The sequence below is a fragment of the Tiliqua scincoides genome, chromosome 2 (genome assembly GCF_035046505.1).
Source record: "Tiliqua scincoides isolate rTilSci1 chromosome 2, rTilSci1.hap2, whole genome shotgun sequence".
NCBI lineage: Eukaryota > Metazoa > Chordata > Lepidosauria > Squamata > Scincidae > Tiliqua > Tiliqua scincoides.
This window is the reverse complement of record NC_089822.1, coordinates 220,896,641-220,917,163: the sequence shown is the minus strand read 5'-3', so window position 1 is coordinate 220,917,163 and position 20,523 is coordinate 220,896,641. Positions and strand designations below refer to the sequence as shown.

General features: G+C 43.5%; 1 protein-coding gene across 5 annotated transcripts in view; it reads right to left on the bottom strand.

Moving 5' to 3' along the window:
• Positions 1-19,384, bottom strand: part of NCKIPSD (NCK interacting protein with SH3 domain) — a 100,498-nt gene extending 81,114 nt beyond the window's left edge. For all 5 annotated transcript variants that reach the window (XR_010793907.1, XM_066617686.1, XM_066617687.1 and 2 more), the window contains exon 1: positions 19,177-19,384. Coding sequence is in view for 4 of the 5 variants with exons in the window: in XM_066617686.1 (XP_066473783.1) it covers positions 19,177-19,347 (171 nt within the window). In the remaining variant the exon portion in view is untranslated. The remainder of the gene's footprint in view (positions 1-19,176) is intronic.
• Between the last annotated feature and the right edge of the window lie 1,139 nt (positions 19,385-20,523).

Genomic DNA, 20,523 nt, shown 5'->3' with positions numbered 1-20,523 from the left:
TAGGCAAGTATCTATGGTACTCCCTCCATAGCAGCTGTTTTCTACAAATTTGTGCCAAAACTAGTGAGATGGTATGTTGCTCAAAAACAACTTTTAAAAAAACCCAAACTCTTCTCTATCTGCACCAACCTTCTCCCTAGCATGGTATAAAACCTGCAGACAAGTAAAAAATGTATCTGAAACTAGCTCATACCAACTCATACCACTGGTCTACTGGCCTGGTCAAGCTTACTCTGAGAGCATCTCCCCAAGGCCTCAGGGCAGGCTTCACCCTAGACTTGCTACCTGATACCCTTTAACACAAGACTCTAGAGACTGAATGTGTTCTACCACCAAGTTTATGCAGCAGAAATGGAGAAACTACCATACTCACCTAATTTTTGCCAAGTAATCAAGCTCCAATTCTCATTTCGCCTTATCTCCAGGTCAATCAGACAGCAGAGCCTTTCAACTCTGAACAATTTAGTTTCTTGGCTCAGAAAAGTTTCTTTTTCTTCACTCAGCTCAGGCAGGCACCTTGTAAATTGCTATAGTAATTTTCCTGGGACATTCCAGCCAAAGTTAACCTTTTAATCTCCTTCCTTCTGCTGCAGCCTGGTTCTGCTTTGCAAATGCTTGCAAAGCAGGTCTGTTTTTTGAAACACTAGGATGGGATCCTCCTACCCAGGCTACAATTCAGTGCACCATGACTTCAGAATAACACCCATGGAAAGCAGCGGGTCTACTTTTGAGTAAAAAGGGTTGCAACTATATGCAGCTCATCTCTCTGCTGTGAACTGAACTGCACACTCTCAGTTATGTGTTATGGGTTGTATGTAGAGCTTTGGGCTTAAAGGTGGACTTGATTCATGGATCTCCTGCAGTGGTTTCCAACCTTTTTCACTTGCATATCCCTTGGCAGCCTATTTCCATAAATTGTACCCTTCATGTTAGCAAAATGTTTGTAATTAATACAAGCCCTCATCTCCTCTATATGAAAGCCCAGACTTCATGTTTTCTCTTTTTATCTGTTTGAAGAACAGAAGACTCTGCCATTGCACTGTTTTGCACCAGAAGTGTGCTGAGAAATTCTGGGTGATTGATCACTTTACATATTATGTTTCAGTTTTTTTACTGTGCTGGTTTTCAATCACTGGTTCACAGATGAATTGACCAGCGGAGGGCTCCTCTGCCAAATCCTACCCTGTGTCGGGCTCAGAAGTCCAACATGGGACTTCTCAAATCTGCACCAGTGAAATAGCTGGCACAGGGTTGAGAAGCCCCATTGAGCAGGCTGGGGCTTTACTTGGGCTAAGGGGATGAATGAACCTCCAGCCTGCTTGGATTCAGCAGTAGCTGTTTAGCATGTCAGCTTCTGTGCTGGATAGGATTGGGCCATTAATCTAATTCAGCAGGACTAATTTCAAGCACAAACTCCTCAACACCAAAGTTCTACATGAATGTACCACACCCTCTTTTTTCCTGCATGTATTTCCTCTTCCAGAACTGCCTACAAGGTTTGCTTCCCTGATTGTACCACCCTCAAAAGTTTCTTGGCCCCTCTAAATGACTCTGCCCATTTTCCCTTATTGGTGTTGATCCTAGAAAGCATCCTAGGGGAGAAGCAAACGGGCTGGGTCTTCATGTGAGGGACTTGTGAGTTTCAGAAGACTGCTCACTGCTGGCAACAGAATACTGGACCATCTACCAGGGCTCCTGGCACCTTAAATCTAGACACAGAACAATTCTGAAATTAAACAGCAGCATAGAAGAGATTTAGAGAAACTCTTGTGCTTGGGAAACATCGAAGCAGGCATTCACAAAAACAACCATTTATCTTTGCAATCTCATTAGAGCAACAGTGTTATTCCTATATATATCCACAACAGTATGCTGTGGGTGTGAATTTCACAGATTGCTTGTTGGCAGAGTATTTACTCTCGATTCATCGCATGCCAGGTTATTCTTGTATGAGCAGGATAGAAATGGAGCCTCAGACTATTCTGGCCTAGAATATTTTAGCTCCTCTGTACATCTCTCTTTTCCCAACTATGCCACCCCAACTGTTAGAATTTGTTGACATATTTTCTACATTTGCTACTACTTAGACATTTTAGGCTGTTACTATTAACCTTGAAGATTTCAAAACCTATGGGTAACCTGGATCACTATGTATTTTGCTCTCATTCTCCAATTGCTTAGTCTTTTCAAGCCAGTTTATTTATTTAAAAAATAAGCAGAGATAAATGCTAATACTTTCAGAAGATCCATCTCTACCCCAATCCGATGTTTTTATCATTCTAGTAACAGGAGACCCATTGCTATGGTTAAGCTTCTTATAGCTATATATAATACAGTATTTACTATTATTTACTTCCAAGGGTGGAAGAGATCTACAACAGCTGCACAAAACTCCTAGTAAACCAATGGAAACTGCATTTTAAAAGCCAGTTCAAAAACAAAAGAAGCCTTCTTAAGACATAATTAGGTTTAGACATTTGATCAGTCAAAATAAATTAAACTTGCCAGTTGACCAGTCAATTACTGTTCAAAGGCAATGAAATTGATTAACATGCTAATTCATTTGCAACACATTAAGAACAGTGAAGCTTTAATTTAGGAGCTTACATTTAGAGATCTTGACAAAAATCTCCAAACTTGGACTTGGAATAGAACTTAAGAGCATAAAAACCCACTTCAGAAGGAGATGCAAGCAAGTTGTTGAAGCTCTAGGATTCTTCTCTGGTTCTGTTTTAAACCCAAACTGGAGGACTGCTGGCTTAATTCTCCTCTCCATCACCATCCTTCGGCCCACAAATACACTCTCCTTGCCTTCCCCTGGCAACCCTAACCAAATTTAAGGGTTACACTACACAGACATTAACCATGGTTCACACTAGTTAGGATTCTCAGTATGTCCTGAATTTAACAAACCATTTTTAAGAAGCAACTTGCTTTGCATAAACCAGCTCTCAAACTACAACATGGAGGCCAGATCCAGTATTAGGTGAGAGTCCCCCTCCCGTGAGCAGCACTTTCTGTCCTGTTATGCTGCAGTTTGGTTTTCCACTTGATCTGGGCACAGGGATGCTCTGGGTAGTTGAGTCTTCCCAAGACATCCAGTTGTAAAGCCTGCTGGTATGTTGGGCAATATACACAACTGCCCATAGTGTCCCTGTGCCCAGATCAAGCAGAAAACAAAGAGGCTGCACAGAGGAATGGTAAGCATTGGTCAGGACGGGGAGGGCTTTTTCAGACTGCAACAGTCTCCCATTTGGAGACCACTAGTATAAACCAAAGCCAGTGAGAATGTAAATCTTAACCATGGTTGAAAGTACGGAGGAAAAACTGGTGTATATGAGAGATGGGAAAGGGACAGGCAGTGCATCATCTCACTGATCACTCCCTATCTTTTAATTGTGATTAGGAACATTACAGCTATACTGCGCTAAAGAGTAGAGATAATGATTCTGCTTTGATTCTCTTCCCCACCCCGCCCCAAGTACTTTTTTCCCAGTCTGGGGATAGGATTTTTAATTGCCTGGGTTCACTCTTGTGTGATTAACAGTGGGTTATTTTAAGTCATGTACAATGAATTAACACTTCTTGCCTCAGTGGACGAGAGGATTTCTGTGACTAAGAAGGTACCATGGTAAAGCCCATTTAAGAGGGAGCTGCAACTCATAGTTTATTAGTCTAATTTCAAGTCTTTTCTTCTTTGAAAATGAAGTCATTGCCCGTGGATTATAGCAGCGTTTGTAGCTCTTGCCTTCCTCTGATCCTCTGCCTTAATCAAAGTCTCCAAGGATGCAGCTCATCTCTGACAGCTCTATTATACTGGCAGTTAAAACCTTTGGTGCTTTTAAGTGCAAAATAAAAGCCTGAACACTGGCAGCTCCTATAGTTGGGAAGACACACAACATATTTTGACCAGGTCAGAGAGAGAACCTTTGCTGTCAGAAATTGGGTGCTCGTTCCTTTCTCCTTTTGATCCCATGGAACCGTCATGATAAAAACCACACTTGTGGGATTTTCCATGGTGAACTTCCTTTCATTTCTGCATAGTTCTCTAGTATTCTGTGATTGTCCTCTTGAACAGGATTTTATTGGGAGGCAAACACAACATTGTAAAACCCTCAGTGCTATGTTTGTGTTCACTGTTTCTTAATGAACCCCGAGAGCTGCACCACAGTTAAAGTGTCTTGATTTTGCAGTGTTCCATCCTTATAAACCCTGAAAAGTCTATTGTTCACAAAGTCAGACATTTCTGGTCTTATTCTAGAATTACAAAATCTGGCATACAGAATTTACTTGGTGAGGGGTATAATCTGGTCAAATTCCAGTGAACACAGATGAAGACCAGCAGATCTAGAGCAATTTAATAATTTTGCACTTAAGAACGATAGCACAGGCCAACACACATTTTGCTTAAACGTTAAACCAATTCCTGGGTATATTTGGGGTGCTGATTCCAAAAATGGCATCCATTTTGCCCTATCACATCTAGTTTTGGAGACACAGCATAGCCTCTTTAGTGAATGGTTCAAGCAGCTTCCTCATGAGGAAGACTACACCATAGCTTCCTCTTGAGGAAGCTGCTTCAACCATTCACTAATGAGGCTATACTATATCTCCAAAACTAGATGTGATAGGGCAAAAAGGATGCCATTTTTGGAATCAGCACCCCAAATTCATATCAAACCACCATAAAGTTTGGAAAAAACTTTTTTGACCCTCAATTTTGTAGACCTGTGTCAGTGTTCAATCTTTTTGTGCCCCCCCAGCCCAACATATCTTAGAGCTCTATTTTTAGCATTTCAGACAGTGTCATACATTCAGGCATGTTGTAGGAATCTCCCTTTTACTAGTATGATAGTACATGGTATTAAACAGGGGCTTAAAAACTTTCTGAGCATGTCAGGGTGGTATGCAGCAGTTAATACCTGTGAATTCTAGTGCCAAACTAGCTTTTAACATACTTAACACTCAAAGCTCTATTATATACCTCATTTTCAACAAATATATATATAAATTTGGCTTATATATATATATATATATATATATTTGCTCAAAAAAAAACACTAGGTCTTATTTTCGGGGTAGGTCTGATTTTTTTTTTTAATGTACAACAAACCATAGTCATTCATGTAAAAAAATATACATTACAAAAACATCCCCTCAGCCCCCAGGAGGATGCCTGCCTGCCTATCTACTCAGAAGTCAGTCCCTTTATAGTTAATGGGACTTACTCCCTGGAAGGTGTGGAGAACCTCAGAGCCTGGCAGGCAGGGTTGCCACGCTTGCTGCTTCCTGCCTCAGCGTCCTCTGCCCAAGGAAGCACAGCAGGTGCTTTCTAGGTGGTGGGCACGGGGGATGCCTGCCTACCTACTCAGAAGTCAGTCCCTTTATAGTTAATGGGACTTACTCCCTGGACAGTGTGGAGAGCCTCGGAGCCCAGTAGGCAGGGTTGCCTCGCTTGCTGCTTCCCGCCTCAGCGTCCTCTGACCAAGGCAGCACAGCAGGCGCTTTCTAGGTGGCGGGTGGGGGACTGCAGAGTTCCTGGCCATGTTGTCCACCCGCCCGAGGACCCCTTCCACCCCCTCCCCATCCTGGCCCTGATCACAACTAGGTCTTATATTTCAGCAATTCTCAGAAAACACACTAGGTCTTATTTTCGGGGAAACATGGTAAGCCTGACCTTCTAGGTTAATCACACATTTTTAAAAGGATCCTATCTGCAAGTCAAGAAAACAGTCATTAATTGTTATCACCTGATGAAATCATTAGGCTCTGAATTAATGTATCACTTCTACAATCTAAGTTGTTATCCTGCAGGTTGTGACCAAAGGGTGGGGATTTAAAGCTCTCACAGATTCAATATGGTTGATAAACCCTGATGCTGAGGACAACCATTTTACTAAACACCAACATCTGATGTGCAGTAATTTTCTCCCTAACACTTGACAGGAGTATACAGGCAACCAAGCTACCTTGGAATAATCTGGTCACCTACACAAGCTTTAGGTGGCTCCTCAAAGATAAAAAAACTTCTGATGCTGCTACATAATTGCTCAAATGGTTTGCAGTACAAGTTAAAAAATTGCAATACATAAAAATACATAATGCATATATCATTTAAAAATAACAGTACTGTATCAATTCTGCATGATAAATAGCTCATTAAGATAACTTAATCTAAAAGAGAGGGTAAGAACAAACAATCAAGCAGCCAGCAGAGAGAGAGCACACAATCATAACTTATAACATGGGGAAGGCCATAAAATTTAATTAATTAAACCCAGAAACCTAACTAAAAGTCAATTGAAATAAATGCATCTTGATCCTTTGCTGGAATACAAGCAAAGAAGTAGTAGTTCACAAATCCTCAGGAAGGGAATTCCAAAGCCTTGGTTCCATCACAGAGAAAGTCCTTCCCCCATCCATAACCTCCTCTACCCACAACCCCCCTCACCTGTGAAAGGGGCAGCACCCACAAAAACACTATCTGCTTACCTAAGGGGGTGGGTCAGATTGTGTGAAAGAAGGTAGTTCTTCAGATAACCTGGTTTGTTGGACTGAACACTCAACCTGAAACTTTTATTTTTCTTGGCTTGGTTTATTTTTCTGGCATGGAGCTCTGCCAGTACAGCTGTGCAAAATGGATCTCAAAACAAACAAATATATCACTGGGCATTCCCCTGGCTGAATAAGGAAGATGCTATGAAAGCTAAACCAGCTTTTCCTTCCTCTCGTTCTTGAAGGATAGAGAAATCAGTTCAACGGACAGTAGGGGATGTCATTTCTTGTCTTGCTCTCAATAGCCAAGAAAGAGGGCCAATATTGCTTGTACTATCATCTTTATAAATATTCTGGGCAGCTATGAGTGCAACCCACACCTTCATCGACTAAAAGCTGAAACTTGGAACAGATCCAGATTCCCATTAAGTGATTACATGTTTCACTATTAAGATAACATATGGATTTTTAACCTGACCACAAGACCCTCATTTGTTACGCTGAGTTTTCTTCCCTATTCAGCAACTATTCACTTCCTTGACACAAAAATAAATCCCTTTCTCCTGAGGAAGCTTTTAAATTGAGTTTTCTTTACTACTTCATATAAAACTTGAATCTTCCACAATAAATTATTCTCTGTCTCAGGTGAAAAACCTCCATTGGAGTCACTATACTTTTCTGCTGTTCACAACCTATTTAAAACATCACTCTCACCCATAGCTATCTTCCAACAACTTGTACGCACACAGGTACATGCACACTCACAATCCATTTAACAAGAAGCTGTGAATTTCTTAGCTGGGTTTGCTGCCACAACACCTGCCTTGCATTAAGCTATTAGCAGAATTTGCAATGAAAAATTTACCAGATGCTGTCAGATACACACTGCTCATGCTTCTCAGCTGTAACACCTGTTAGCTCCATTGTTCCCGCCAAAGGAGTAATCCTAAAACACTGGGTCCAAAACTCTAGCTAAACACAAGGGCTTGTTTGCACTACAAACGCCACTCATTTTGCTATAACAATACAGGTGGCAGCTGACCATTCTCTTATGGCATTTACACAACTATTTCAAGGGCTTAAGTACTTGTTGGTGACCAGATGGCAAACATTTACACTGGAACACAATTTTTTGTTAACTTGCTACATAATACATTAAAAATATTATGATATGCTGAGAAGGGCATCTATGTGCAAACATACTGACATACAGCCAGTAATGTAACTCCTATAAGAGAGGGTTTCCTCCATCAAGGCACTGTATTTTCATACCTGCAGCCATGCAGTTTGCCACTTATTGGGGCAAGAACATTTTTTCCTTGAGTAACCTTGAGTACAGACCTAATGATCCGTACCTACTCCACCAGGCATCCTGGGACAGGAAAATGCAGCAGCGCACTAGGGTGGCTACGCTCACAGTTCTGAACCCTAGACTTCTCAACTAAGAAGCAGAACAGTATTATGGCAGCTGAAAACCTGCCAAGTGTTAATATCAGGAGCAGGGGAATCTCACTATGGTAGTGAGGGGAGAGATGTGATGGAAAGACAAATGTATCAGAGTTATGTCATCATGTTCACCTAACTGCTTTTTGTCAAACAAAACTATAACGTCAATGGGTTTCCTGCTCCTTAGACATACAAATATTGTAATTCAAGAGGGGTACCCATCACTGATGCAATTACCCATCATAGATATTACCTGGTTTTGTATACAAGATAAAAGACAGAGCTCTTCCTACTTCTTTATCTCAGTACCAAGTACAGAATGTGGCATATCAAACGATTTGCCCATCCCTCATCTGATGTACTATAGAATAATAATGGCAAATGCAACCAAGTCTTGCTTTGAGATAAGCACCCTTTTTTATTATAGACAGGGCACCAAGATTAAATTACCATGAATTGTTTTAGATAGCTCTATAGGTGGTAAAATGGTTATGACACCTTAGATCATTTTATGTAATCTTTACTATACAACTGATCTTTTAAAAAGTCATTCATGTTAAATGTATACAATTCTGAGGTTATCAGGTGAGTGGTAAGGCTTCTATGCATTTCTTACATCGTTTAATTTTCCTGGATATACAGCTCAAATGATTTGTGGATGCTTGGTTCTAAACCAATCAAGTTTGCAAGGAATGTATCCCCTCCCAGCTTTCAAGGAATGCATTCCTGGCCCTCCAGCAAGACAACCCAGCAGCACATAAGAACCCCTTTTCCCAAACTCTTACTTGCAATGTGGTCTGGAGATGGTAAGAAGCAGCAAAAGTTTCTTCCACCATTTCTTATTTTATCCATATCCTAACGTGAGCGAGATACAATTCCTGCCTCAAGCTCTGCATGCTCCAGGAGGCTCAAAGGAGAGTCTGGTCTTCTCTTATTGGTGCTAAAGGATCTGGAGAAGGTGAGATCAGAATCACATCCACTGCACCTATTCAAATTGTTAGATGGTTGTGGCTGAAAATGTTGCAAGCCTAAATACCATGGGGAGCAAAGCATTAAGGTTGAGAGTTTTCCAGCCCTAAGAACATAAGAACAGCCCCGCTGGATCAGGCCATAGGCGCATCTCGTCCAGCTTCCTGTATCTCACAGTGGCCCACCAAATGCCCTAGGGCAGGGGTGCTCACACTTTTTTGGCTCGAGAGCTACTTTGAAACCCAGCAAGGCCCGGAGATCTACCTGGGGGAAGGAAGCGTCTGACAGACACCCCCTTTAATGTATGGAGCCCCTGCTGGAGTCTAGTCAGTTTCGTCAGTTTTGTTGCTGCATGCCTGAAGAGCAGCTAAAGTGTCTGTTTCAGTGTCCGTTTCAGTGTCAGTTTAGTGTCAGCTAAATATGTCAGTTTCGTCTAGTCACTAGACAAAACTGACATATTAACAGTTTGGAGAGACAGGGCTCCACGATCTACTCATTTTGCCTCGCGATCTACCGGTAGATCGCGATCCACCTATTGAGCACCCCTGCCCTCCTTCACAGAGCTTCAATACACATTCAGAAAGAAATATATTCTAGGAATGTTTGCTACAGAGCAGAGAGAAGGCTGCAATGAGGGTATGTGAATTCTTTTCAGAGATCTAAGTTTTGTACTAGGGCAACTTAAAATCTGTACTGGAGAAACATACCAAACAGGCAAAGTTGGAAGTGACCAAAGAGGCCATCCATCAGTTCACCACCTTCTACATCAGCATTCACAAGTAAACAGAGAGCAGTTGAAATCCCTAAAGAAACTAGCTAAGGGTGATAGAAGCTGAAAGCTGTGGGAGGAAGGACCCAGGATAACTGCCATCTTTATCATTACCAAATACGGCAATCAGTCATATTCTGCAAAACGGATATAGTAAAAAGGAAAATGTATTGAGGCGTGTGCATAATTTTTTGCCTAAGGTTCAATTTAAAAACTTTGACCGTCTTGCCAAGGAATAAGGTGACAGAGAATAAGGAAAAATCAGGAAGAATGGAGATCTGATGCAGAACATCTGTAAGGACAGGCAAAAGCTACCATGGGAAAGGGATAAATAGGAGCAAAAGCCACTGAGCTCACAAGTCATACAAGCAGTAGTGAGCAACCTTTTCGTTCGCAATCCTTCAGAGCCTGCCCTCAAATTCTTGCACCACCTAACTCTAGGGATATCCAGTTTTCTACTGAAAGGTACTGAACTCCACAGCACCACAAAAATGTGAAAATCTCTCAGGCTAAAATGAAACAAAACAGGCTTCAACTAGAGAGAAGTACAGTACTATGCTAGAGAACAATGTCTAAAAAAATGCAAAACTAACTATTGTGCATTTTTTTCCTAATGAAACCAGGATGTGAGGGACAAATCAGGAAACTGTAGCTCAGCATTAAAGGAAATGTGCAGGTGGAACAAGCAGGTGTAATACCTTAACTTAAGCCAGGGATCCCACTTTAAGTGACATTACTTCAATTGCCCTGCTGTGATCTCAGTTCATCACTCCCGCTGGGCAGTTCTATCAATGAAGAAGGTTTTCTTCCTCTGACTGTAGCTCTTGCAACATGTGCCGTTTACCTGGAACCTGAATGCATTATTAATGAAATTTCACTGCTGTGTTATTTTTTAAGCAATAGTGACTCACTGGCAATACACACACATTCTCTTTTCTCCTGTCTCTGTACAGTGTCACTTATCATTAGATGTAGTGAGTGTCAACATAAATTGCCTCTTAGTATTTTGCCTCTAACTGGTATCAATATTCTTATTAAATGGAGGGAGCCATATGAACAGACAGCTCTTGAACTCTTAAAACCATCCTTTGGTTAGGAACAGGTCAAAAAAGAGTTATTTATATAGCTCCATCAAAATTACATAGGACAAAAAGACCGGCCTCCAAGACAAAGAGATTCAGCTTATTTTCAATTATTGGTATCTTAGATCATCAACATCTCCAAAATGAAAACAGATGAACATTTAGACGCTATAAAAAGGCTGGAAATTATTCCACATCAGTGCAACAATCCTAACAGGAATACTCACATTCATTTCAAATCATGTCTACAAATATTTCTATATAGTTATAGCCTCATCCACTTCCTTGGAATTCTAAGATATCAAATGATTTTTTGACAACAGTTGCACCAATGTACGCAGCAAACATGGATCCAATCATCAAGATGGGCCCATCTATGCGAGTACAGGGATACACACACTGGTAGTTCACAGGAATGTACACAGGTTGGTTTCAGTCCCAACTTTTTACTCTACCACTTTATTACTGCACTGATCTTTTCTTTCATATGATTTCTGAAATGTACACAGAATTTGTTTCTGCCTTTAAAAGATATTAATAGAGTCATAGGCTATTGCAGAAAAGCTTGATTTTAGTTTACCCCATTTATAGAAGTGTTTGAAAACAGTATTATTTATTTTACTCATAAGTAAGCCCATTGTGTTCATTATGACTTAGGCTGTAATCCTATCTTATTCACTGGAAACTAAAACCTCTACCTATTTCTCATTTGAGCAATGAGCAGCCACTCTTTCAACTTCAGAAGATTTTCTGCTACACAGCAGCACCTGAAAAGCCAAACTTAGTTTTGAAATTCCAGGTCAAAATGGGATATTCCAGTTGAATCATACATGTATTCTTTTGAACCAAAATGGAATAAGCACAAGCCACCAAACATCCTCCTTAAGGAGGATTGCCTCCTTAATGTTGCCTATTGTAATTATTATTATATGGCCTATCAGACTGAAAGCAATATAAATAAATAAAAAGCAAAATAAGAAATGAACACACTTTAAAGAACAAGTCAACATATTCAAATTACCAGAAGTAACTACTATGAAAATCTAGTCTGATTTTTCCAATATCAGAAGACTAGGCACCGCCACCTAGCAACCCATGTCTTAGAGACCCATAAGATCTAACTCTATCACAGCACGTTTTTAAGAATGGCATCTTGATTGGATGTAAAATCAATGAATTGATAGCATATCATTGAAATTAGCAGTTAATTATCCTGCAACACAAGACTATGTATTAGCCCAGCTAAATTCCACCACGTGTACTTACTAGAATGGCCTCTTGGGAGAAATGACTTCAAGCTAGCAAGGAAAACAATCGCAACTAAATTTACCATCTAGAGCAGCAAGCCAATTAAACACAGAGCCACTACACAATTAAACCATGCATTCAAAAAGCCAGAAGACAGAAAGATCTCTGGAGCTGGAACACATACAAAGAATAGTTATGTTGGATATGTAAGAGTTTGTGACGATCAGACCATGGAAATTCAATCAGTGTGGAGTGGAACTGTTTAAAAGAAGCACAACCAATCTTTTAAAAGTTCTCTATTCTGGCTTCTCAGAGCATATGCTCTCAAAATGCAAAACAGAGTATCCTTACATCAAAAAGAAAACTGTTCAAGATGGTCCCACCACATAGTGGCAGCCTTCTGACTGAAGATTAAAAGATTACAAGAAATAGAGCCAAAATACGTTATTAGATAAGGGGGAGGTAACATTGATAAAGATGACTTGATACACTGATCCCAAATCAAAATGTGATTCAGGGAATGTTCCCAAATCAAAATACGCTCAGGGAATGTTTTGTTTGATTTTCCATTGTGAATACCAACAGGGGATGAGCTGGCATCCAATTTCAAGCTAGGTGGGGTTAGGGAAGAGTGCTCCCTCCCAGGAACTCTGAGCCTCCCTATGGAAGCTCCCCTCCCCTTCCCATTTTCTTACACAATGGCATGACAGCCAGAAGTTCAGGTGAGAAGGCTGGCACTGGCGCCTTCCCACTGGTGATGGCAGACACAGAGATCCCCGCTGGAGCAGTTAAGTCTAATGCAGAGGAGGATGGAGAATGAATGAAACAAGGTGAGGGAAGGGCGGCAACAGTGGTGCCCAGGAAGGAACAGGATTGGTGGCATGCACGCTATCCTATGCCACTTCCCAGGCCTAATCTGCCAACACGGAAGGGAGACAGGCATATGTTCGAGCTGACCCATTGCAACTGCTGAGGTTTACCCCAAAAAGACCTCCAGCAGCCGAACCAAGTGTCCCCTTACGCCAGAGAGACCTCTGGCAGCTGACATTCCTCTGTGGGATATAGTGGAGCATACACTTGCACCACTGTGCAGAAACTTTGTTTGGATGGAATGTAAGAGTATCCATTTGATGCAAAGTTGCAGAACTCCAAAGGGAGATGTATATGAGACAAATACAGTTGGAGGCAGAGCCAAGGAGAAGCTGGCATACAACAGCAATGCCAATAACAGTTTGAGGGAAACCCTCCAAGCACCCATCATGGGGAAAGTTCATTATTCAGCAATACCTTGCATATTTGTCTGGTTAGTTAAAGCATAGCTTTAGTTAGCTTGCAAATTTATTTTGGATGGCAGAAAACGTAGATAACTATGCATACAAATGCATACAAAACCTAAATAAACAGAAAAGAAAAATAAACATACAAACGAAGATGAACTTCGCGGAAGGTTGGATGAAATTGGACAAAAGAGGAAGGCATGTGGATGCAATTTGAAGTGTGGTTGTACAGTTATGCGTTGCTTAACGGGGATAGGAACTGAAATCTCCGTCGTTATATGGTCCCGTCATTAGGCAAGCTTTTAAACAGAGGCAAGGATGCGCTTGCTGGCAACAGGAGCCCCATCTGAATGTCGGGAGGGTGCAATCCCCTGCCTACTTTCCTGGGAGAAAGCCCCACTCCTTGTAATGGGGCTTACTTCTGAGTAGGCTTTGCCTTCCCATTTGCCAGCAACTGGATTGCCTCCTGAGCTCATTAGGATTTTAAGCACAGTCACATGCTGGCAACAGGAGCCTCAACCTGAGCATCCGAAGACTGTTATCCCTGCCTACTTTCCTGGGAGTAAACCTTAATCACTGTAATGGGGCTTACTTTTGAGTAGGCTTTGCTTTCCTGTTTGTATGCACATTCATGCCAGCAACCGGATTGTCTCCTGAACTCATTAGGCTTTTAAGCAGAGATGCCGAGGCAGGCACTGGCAATGGGAGCCCTGATCTGAGTATCTGGAGGCTGCAATCCCTGCTTACTTTCCTGGGAGTAAGCCTCACTTGTTGCCTTCCCATTTTTGCAGAGTGTGTGGAGGTGGTTTGGCACTAAAGCCTATTAGGCTTTCATCTCAGGTGACCACCATCACATATGCGGTCAGTCGTTAGGCGGAACATCGCTAAACGGCGCACACCTGTAATTGAAAATGGCTGAAGGAGCAAAGCAGCAAATGTTAAGTGGATGAAAGTCAAGCTATTGCTACATATCATCCATCCTTAAATGTGCAGCCCCGTAACTCTCATGGACAGGAAAAACAAAGAGGAAAAACACAAGTCCAGGGGGTAAACAGAATCTGGCCCAGCAAGGAAAGAAGAGAACTGAACAAGAATCTGTGCATGAGACTGTGAAACATCCCATCCAATCACTGATGACTGATAGCCCAATCCTGTGCTCCTGGCACCCAGGGCTGCAGCAGCACCAAAAATGACTGGCAGCGCCACCAGCTCTTCGGGCAGCTCCCGAAGCAGCGCCAGCTCCCGCAGGCAGCGCCACCAGCTCTTCGGGAGAAGGGGACTTCCATCCCCTTCCCCCAGGTAAGCCAAGTAGCCCTACAATGGGGTTACTCAATTCAACATTGACCCAAGGGTCAGTGTAGAATTGTGAGCCTCCCTGTCAGGCCAGTGGCCCAATACAGAGGCTCAGAATCTGGTGAAGCAAAGCTCCACTAATCCCATCTCCCTCCTGCCCCTTGGCACACCTCATCTCCCCGCCCTGGAACACCTCCTCCCCGTCTCCCTCCAAACCCCCAGCTATTTCTCCGCTACCAAGCGCCTGGTGCTAGCCCAGCGCTGGGTTTAGCACTGGCACTTCACCGGTGCTAGGGCCCGCAAACATGCCATGGCATGTTTGCAACAGTGCGTGCCAGCAGTAAGCTGGCGTGCGCTGTACTAGGATTGGGCCCTGAACCTCTTTAAACTAATAGAACCCTACTCCACCTCCCTTGGATAAGCTTAGAACAGACACAAAAGGTGATTTCCTTAAAAAAAAATCTTGAGCAATACACCTTCATAGACAGCTTCAACATCGGATCAACATTTTTAAAAATCTCATGTATCTACCCATCCTTCATTTTTCACGCTACACCTCTCTTTCACTTTAAAATATACTAAACATGGAAAGAAAAAATGGTGGGAGCAACACTTATGTGCCCCACATTAGATCAGGGTGACAGCCAGTTTGTCGCAGACTACTAATGGAAGATCAGAAAGTCACCTAGAACTATTTATAAGGTTACAGTATTGACTCCTATGGAATTTCCCAAAATGTGCGAAGATGATTGTTCCAGAAACTTTCAACACAAGCCACAGTAGCCTGTTGACGGACTATGTCTGTCTAAAGTCCCTTCTCCACCTATGCCACAGTGCTTCACCATTTCCACTTCGATATTCCCAACACAAGTCAGGAATAATAAGTATTTTTAAGTAATAAGTAATTACCCCTGCTAATTGGGTAAGAGGCACTTTTTCAAGTGGGTGCTCCTCTTTTTAGCAGGGGGAGAGTAACTGGCCCTCCTCACCCCAGCAGTGTCTTTTCTAGTGGCTGTCTGCTGGTGTTCTTTTTGCATCTTTTTAGATTGTGAGCCCTTTTGGGACAGGGAGCCATTAGTTATTAGATTTTTCTCTGTAAACCGCTTTGTGAGCTTTTAGTTGAAAAGCGGTAGATAAATACTGTTGTTAATAATGTTAATAATGTTAATAATAATAATAATAATAATAATAATAATAATAATAATAATAATAATAATTGATTTCTTTCAAGTACAGGCATGCCTGGGAGTTCTGGTCCAGAACCATCTGCAGTTAAGTGAAACCATGGATATGAGTGAATACCTCCCCCTCTGGAGCCAAGGGGAGTTGGGCTCCCCTCATCTCCAGAGGAGTCTCTGAGCCCAGTAGAGGCCGCTGATGTCGATTCACAGCCTCTGCTTGGCTCAGACTGAGCCTTAAGGTTAAAAAAAAAGCAACTTCTGATTTATCCATGAAACTGGAAGTGATGTTTTTAATGCCTTATAAGGCAGCAGTTCCCAAATTCTCAAGGAGTCTGGAAGCCACAGTAAGTCTATTCAGGGGAGGGGAGAATGCAGCTGAGTGATCTTTAGGAACCCACCACTGCCGGGGTGACAGGGGCTTTGTTTTACTCCCCAGCAGCAGCCATCTCCCAGGGGTGCGGGGAGCCCCACAGAAGCCTCCACAGGGCTCCCTCAGAAAATCTAAAAATAAAGATCGCAACCCAAAAGCGGAAGTAGGTTGTCTGGCAGCTGTGTGATCCTGAGGATCGCATAGCTGCATTCCCCCTCCCTGACCTTTAAAGGGGCAAAGAGCTCCTCAGGCTGGGGCACTGAGGTGCCAGAGTTGGAGAATCAGGAGGCCTGAGGAAGTCCTCAGGAGAAACCAGAAACCACTTTTTTTACCTTAAGCCTCTGTCTGAGCCCTGAAGAGGCCACAGACAGTGGAGCTCCCCTCATCTCTGGAGAGGGCACGCAGGGGCCCTGCAGACCCAATACACAGTACATAAGACAGTGTATAAATACAATTATATAAGTGTAATTATAACTATTATATAAACACACAAGTACACTTTCTTTATGTTACTATTTCAGGCACCGTTTCAAATTTCTAGCATTAGAGAAAGGCACTTTGATCCAAACTATGCCTGTTGCAAAGCACGTTCTCAATTCAGAACTGTCCCTAGGAATTCTCCACTAAATATACCCTTAGATGAGAAAGGAGAGTGTTTGCACTGATCACTCTGATTCCTATTTGGGCTGAAGCAATCTGTTTTTTCACTTTCCATAATTGCTAACATGTCAGACTTGACTGTAATTACTGCCATTATTGTTACATTTGTTCAGGGTTGGCCGTCTGGCCCCCTCATCAGTAGTTGGACAGCCCTGTTATTAGCCCGTTATATTCCACATAAGTAGAAGGTTTGCAACCATAACTGCTCTCTTCTGTGTTCTCATTTCACAGCAGTGTTTACAACAGACACAGAAAGCTGGCCTCAGAGACACTTTTCAAGCAGCTGCCTTATTTTAACTTTATATAGACATGCATGTACATATAAAAGAGTTCATGGCAGCAGAATCAAATAATACACGTTAATGATCAAACTCTTGTAACAGCTACTATCCACCCTAGAGACCCTCAGTGAATAACTTCCATGTTGCTCTTTTGCTTCTCATGAACCTTCACAACTCACCCACACCAATGCACTTTGGCTTAGACAAGCTATATATTTCACACATGGGGTACAGACATGCTAGTGGTACCACTGACAGGAGCCACATGAACACTAGATATGGCAGGGCACTAGTTTCTTCCACATGACTTGTTGCAGATCAAGATTTGTATAATCCCCCCCTCACGCAGGTTCCTGCCCATATTCAAGCTTCCCTCGGAAAATTATTACCTCATCAGACACAGAATGTCTCTTGTGCAATGAGATGTTGAGTAAGGACAAAACCAGATTAATGTGGGAGTTCCATGATTGGAAGTTCCAACATGTGTTTTTGTTTTTCAAAAATCAGACCTACAGGAACTGACTTGGTTCAGGGCTCTGGTGAAGGGGAGTTTAAGCCATCTGCACCTGCACCAGTTCCCCAACTAAGCTTCCCCTATGGGAATATCTGCACAATTTTTGAACTCAAATGTATCATCACAGATTTAAAAGGGTTCAAGTTCCTTCCCCTCTATTGCTAAAAGCTGCTTTGGGGAGGTCTATTTGAATCAGGAATAAGGTACTACAGGGAGAAAGGGCTGTATCCCCTCCTCTCATATCATAACCCCAAACCAAAACTCCTTCCACATTACTGCTTTTAAAAAATTCCCATTGAGTTCCATCATCTGGAACACTGTCCCATCATTTATCCTCCACTCCTCACTTTTGCTGCTGCTTAAAGTACTTCTGAATATTTGCATTTCTACCTACGTGTCCCCTGCCAAACAATAGTATTTAGTTTTCCATTCACATTATACTATTTAGTGTTCCACACAGATTATAACATCTGGAAATAGCTAGACATTCCCTCATCCCCCTCTCTCATTCTTTTGTGCATGCACGCTAGCAAAGTTACTTGTGCACATGCAGCATTTTTGCAAAATATTTATTCAACTACTTTAAAACCAAAAACGCACAGTTCAAAGAGCAGTACATAGCTACTAAGGGACAACCAAGGACAAACCCCAACAAAAGAAGCCTGAAGGCAGAGAAGTTGTCGCTTCTCCAAGGGCAACTTACATTTGTACAGCTCTAGATACAGATTTAATGACCCTACATCACTGATGTAGGGTTTGAAGGTGACCAGATGGGAGGCACACTGTCTTACAAGTCTGGTCCATTGACCATATCCTATGAAATAGAACACATCCTTTTTCCAACATGTGTCCTGTTGACATTTGACACACACAGAGCAAATCCCATGTTGTTGCTTAAGAAAGAGACCAGCACGCAGGTTACCCAACTTCTCCCAAACACCACTAATACTGCTGAAAGGTCAAGGTGCACACACCTTTGCAGGTTTTCAAAGGCAAGGCCTCACCATTCCTTTTTCCTAGGACATCACAGGCACTTTGGTAAGAGGCAGCATAAAAAAGCATCCCCAAAAAGCAGCATCCTTGTGCACTGGCCACACATGCCTCAAGGAGCACTGTGGAGACAGGCTGCAATCCTATCTATGCTTTCCTGGGAGTAAGCCCCACTGACTCTAATGGGACTTACTTCTGAGCAGACATGCCTAGGATTAGGCTGTAATCTCATCCACACTTTCCTGGGGGTAAGCCCCATTGATTCTAGTGGGACTTACTTTGAGTAGACAGGCAGAGGCCTGGGCTCTAGGGCTGCAATCCCACCCACACTTTCCGGGGAGTAAGGCCCACTGACTCTAATGGTACCTACTTCTGAGTAGACACGCACAGGCTGGGGCTCATAGCGTGCACAGACGCAGGGAAGACACGAGCGAGGACCCCTGCTTCCCACTTCACACGTGCAGGACAAACACGTGCGCTGCCACAGCCGCCCGACTGCCAGGCTGCCCACCCCCTCCTGAGGGGCTGCCCTCCGCTCACCCTGCCCGGCCCGGCCCCGCAGAGGAGCCTCGCCCGCCTGCCCCCGCCCGGCGCAGCTGACCTGGAGGCGCTGCAGGTAGGAGGCCGGCGCGTAGCCCGTCTCCCCGGAGCCCGCGCGGGTCACCAGCCACCAGTGCTGGTTGCTGCGCTCCAGCAGCAGGAAGGTCTCGCCGGCGGCGAAGGCCAGGGAGCTGGGCTCGGCCGAGCGGAAGCCGTACAAGGCCCGGTACATGGCGGCGCGGAACTGCCCACGACCCTCAGGCCAGCTGCCTCCGCCGGCTCCTGATGTAAACACCGCTCGCCGCCCCGCCCCGCCCCGCCCCGCAGCCTCGCCACGTGACACGCCGCCCCGCCCCCTCGCCGTCCGCTGTCCTGCGGCGCCCTCTGCTGGCCGCAAGGGCTGCAACACCTGCGCTGCATCCAGGGATGTGACTGCACAGTGGTTCTCAAACTGTGGGTCGGGACCCACTCAGTGGGTCGCGAGCCAATTTCAGGTGGGTCCCCATTCATTTCAATATTTTATTTATAATGTATTAGACTGGTTGCTACCTTGGTATGTGACTGAACTGGGGGAAATGTCATACATCCATACTTTGAACAGGCCTGTAAGTATATGCTCTTCGGAGACTGAAGGTTGCCAACCAGTGAATGGGACTTACTCCTGGGTAAGTGTGGGTAGGACTGCAGCCTCGGATTGTGAAAAATGTTCCTGCTTGATGATGTCACTTCTGGTCATCACATCGCTTTCAGATCGGTTCTCATTCTAAAAAAGTGGGTCCCAGTACTCAAAGTTTGAGAACCATTGGTCTATGCTAATACGTTCTGGGGGAACAATGGAGGAGCAGGAAACCTGGAAGTAGGTCTTTAAGCCATTTCTGTCCCGCATTGCGTATATGCAACAGGGACCAAATGTGTAGACCTGTGGGCCAGGCAAAAATAGGTTAAAGCTATTTTTCCACTGATTTGGTATCCACTGATTTTTTTTAATCCACTGGAAGTTCTGGAACAGAACACCAGTGGATAACAAGGCACGACCTGTACTGTAGTACAGGGACATAATAACCCATGGCTGGATCCCTAGGTTTTCAGGAATTTCAGGCCGCCTACAGCACAGGGCACACTGACAAGGTGCTAAAATTGTCAAGGCACACCATCAGTTTTTTGATAATGCTGCTGGTAGGGGGCTCAATCCCCCAATGGCCATGGCACACTGGTTGAAAATTGCTGCTTTACAGCCCAGTCTTGAGCTGCCCAGCGCGGGGCTGCAGCAGTGCCAAAAATGGCTGCCACCACATCCAGCGCACTCTTGGCAGCAGCCTCCTCCTCCTCCTCAGGAGAAGGGAACTTTTGTCCCCTTCCCCCAGGTAAAGTGAGTAGTCCTGCAGTGGGGCTACTCGATTCTACATCA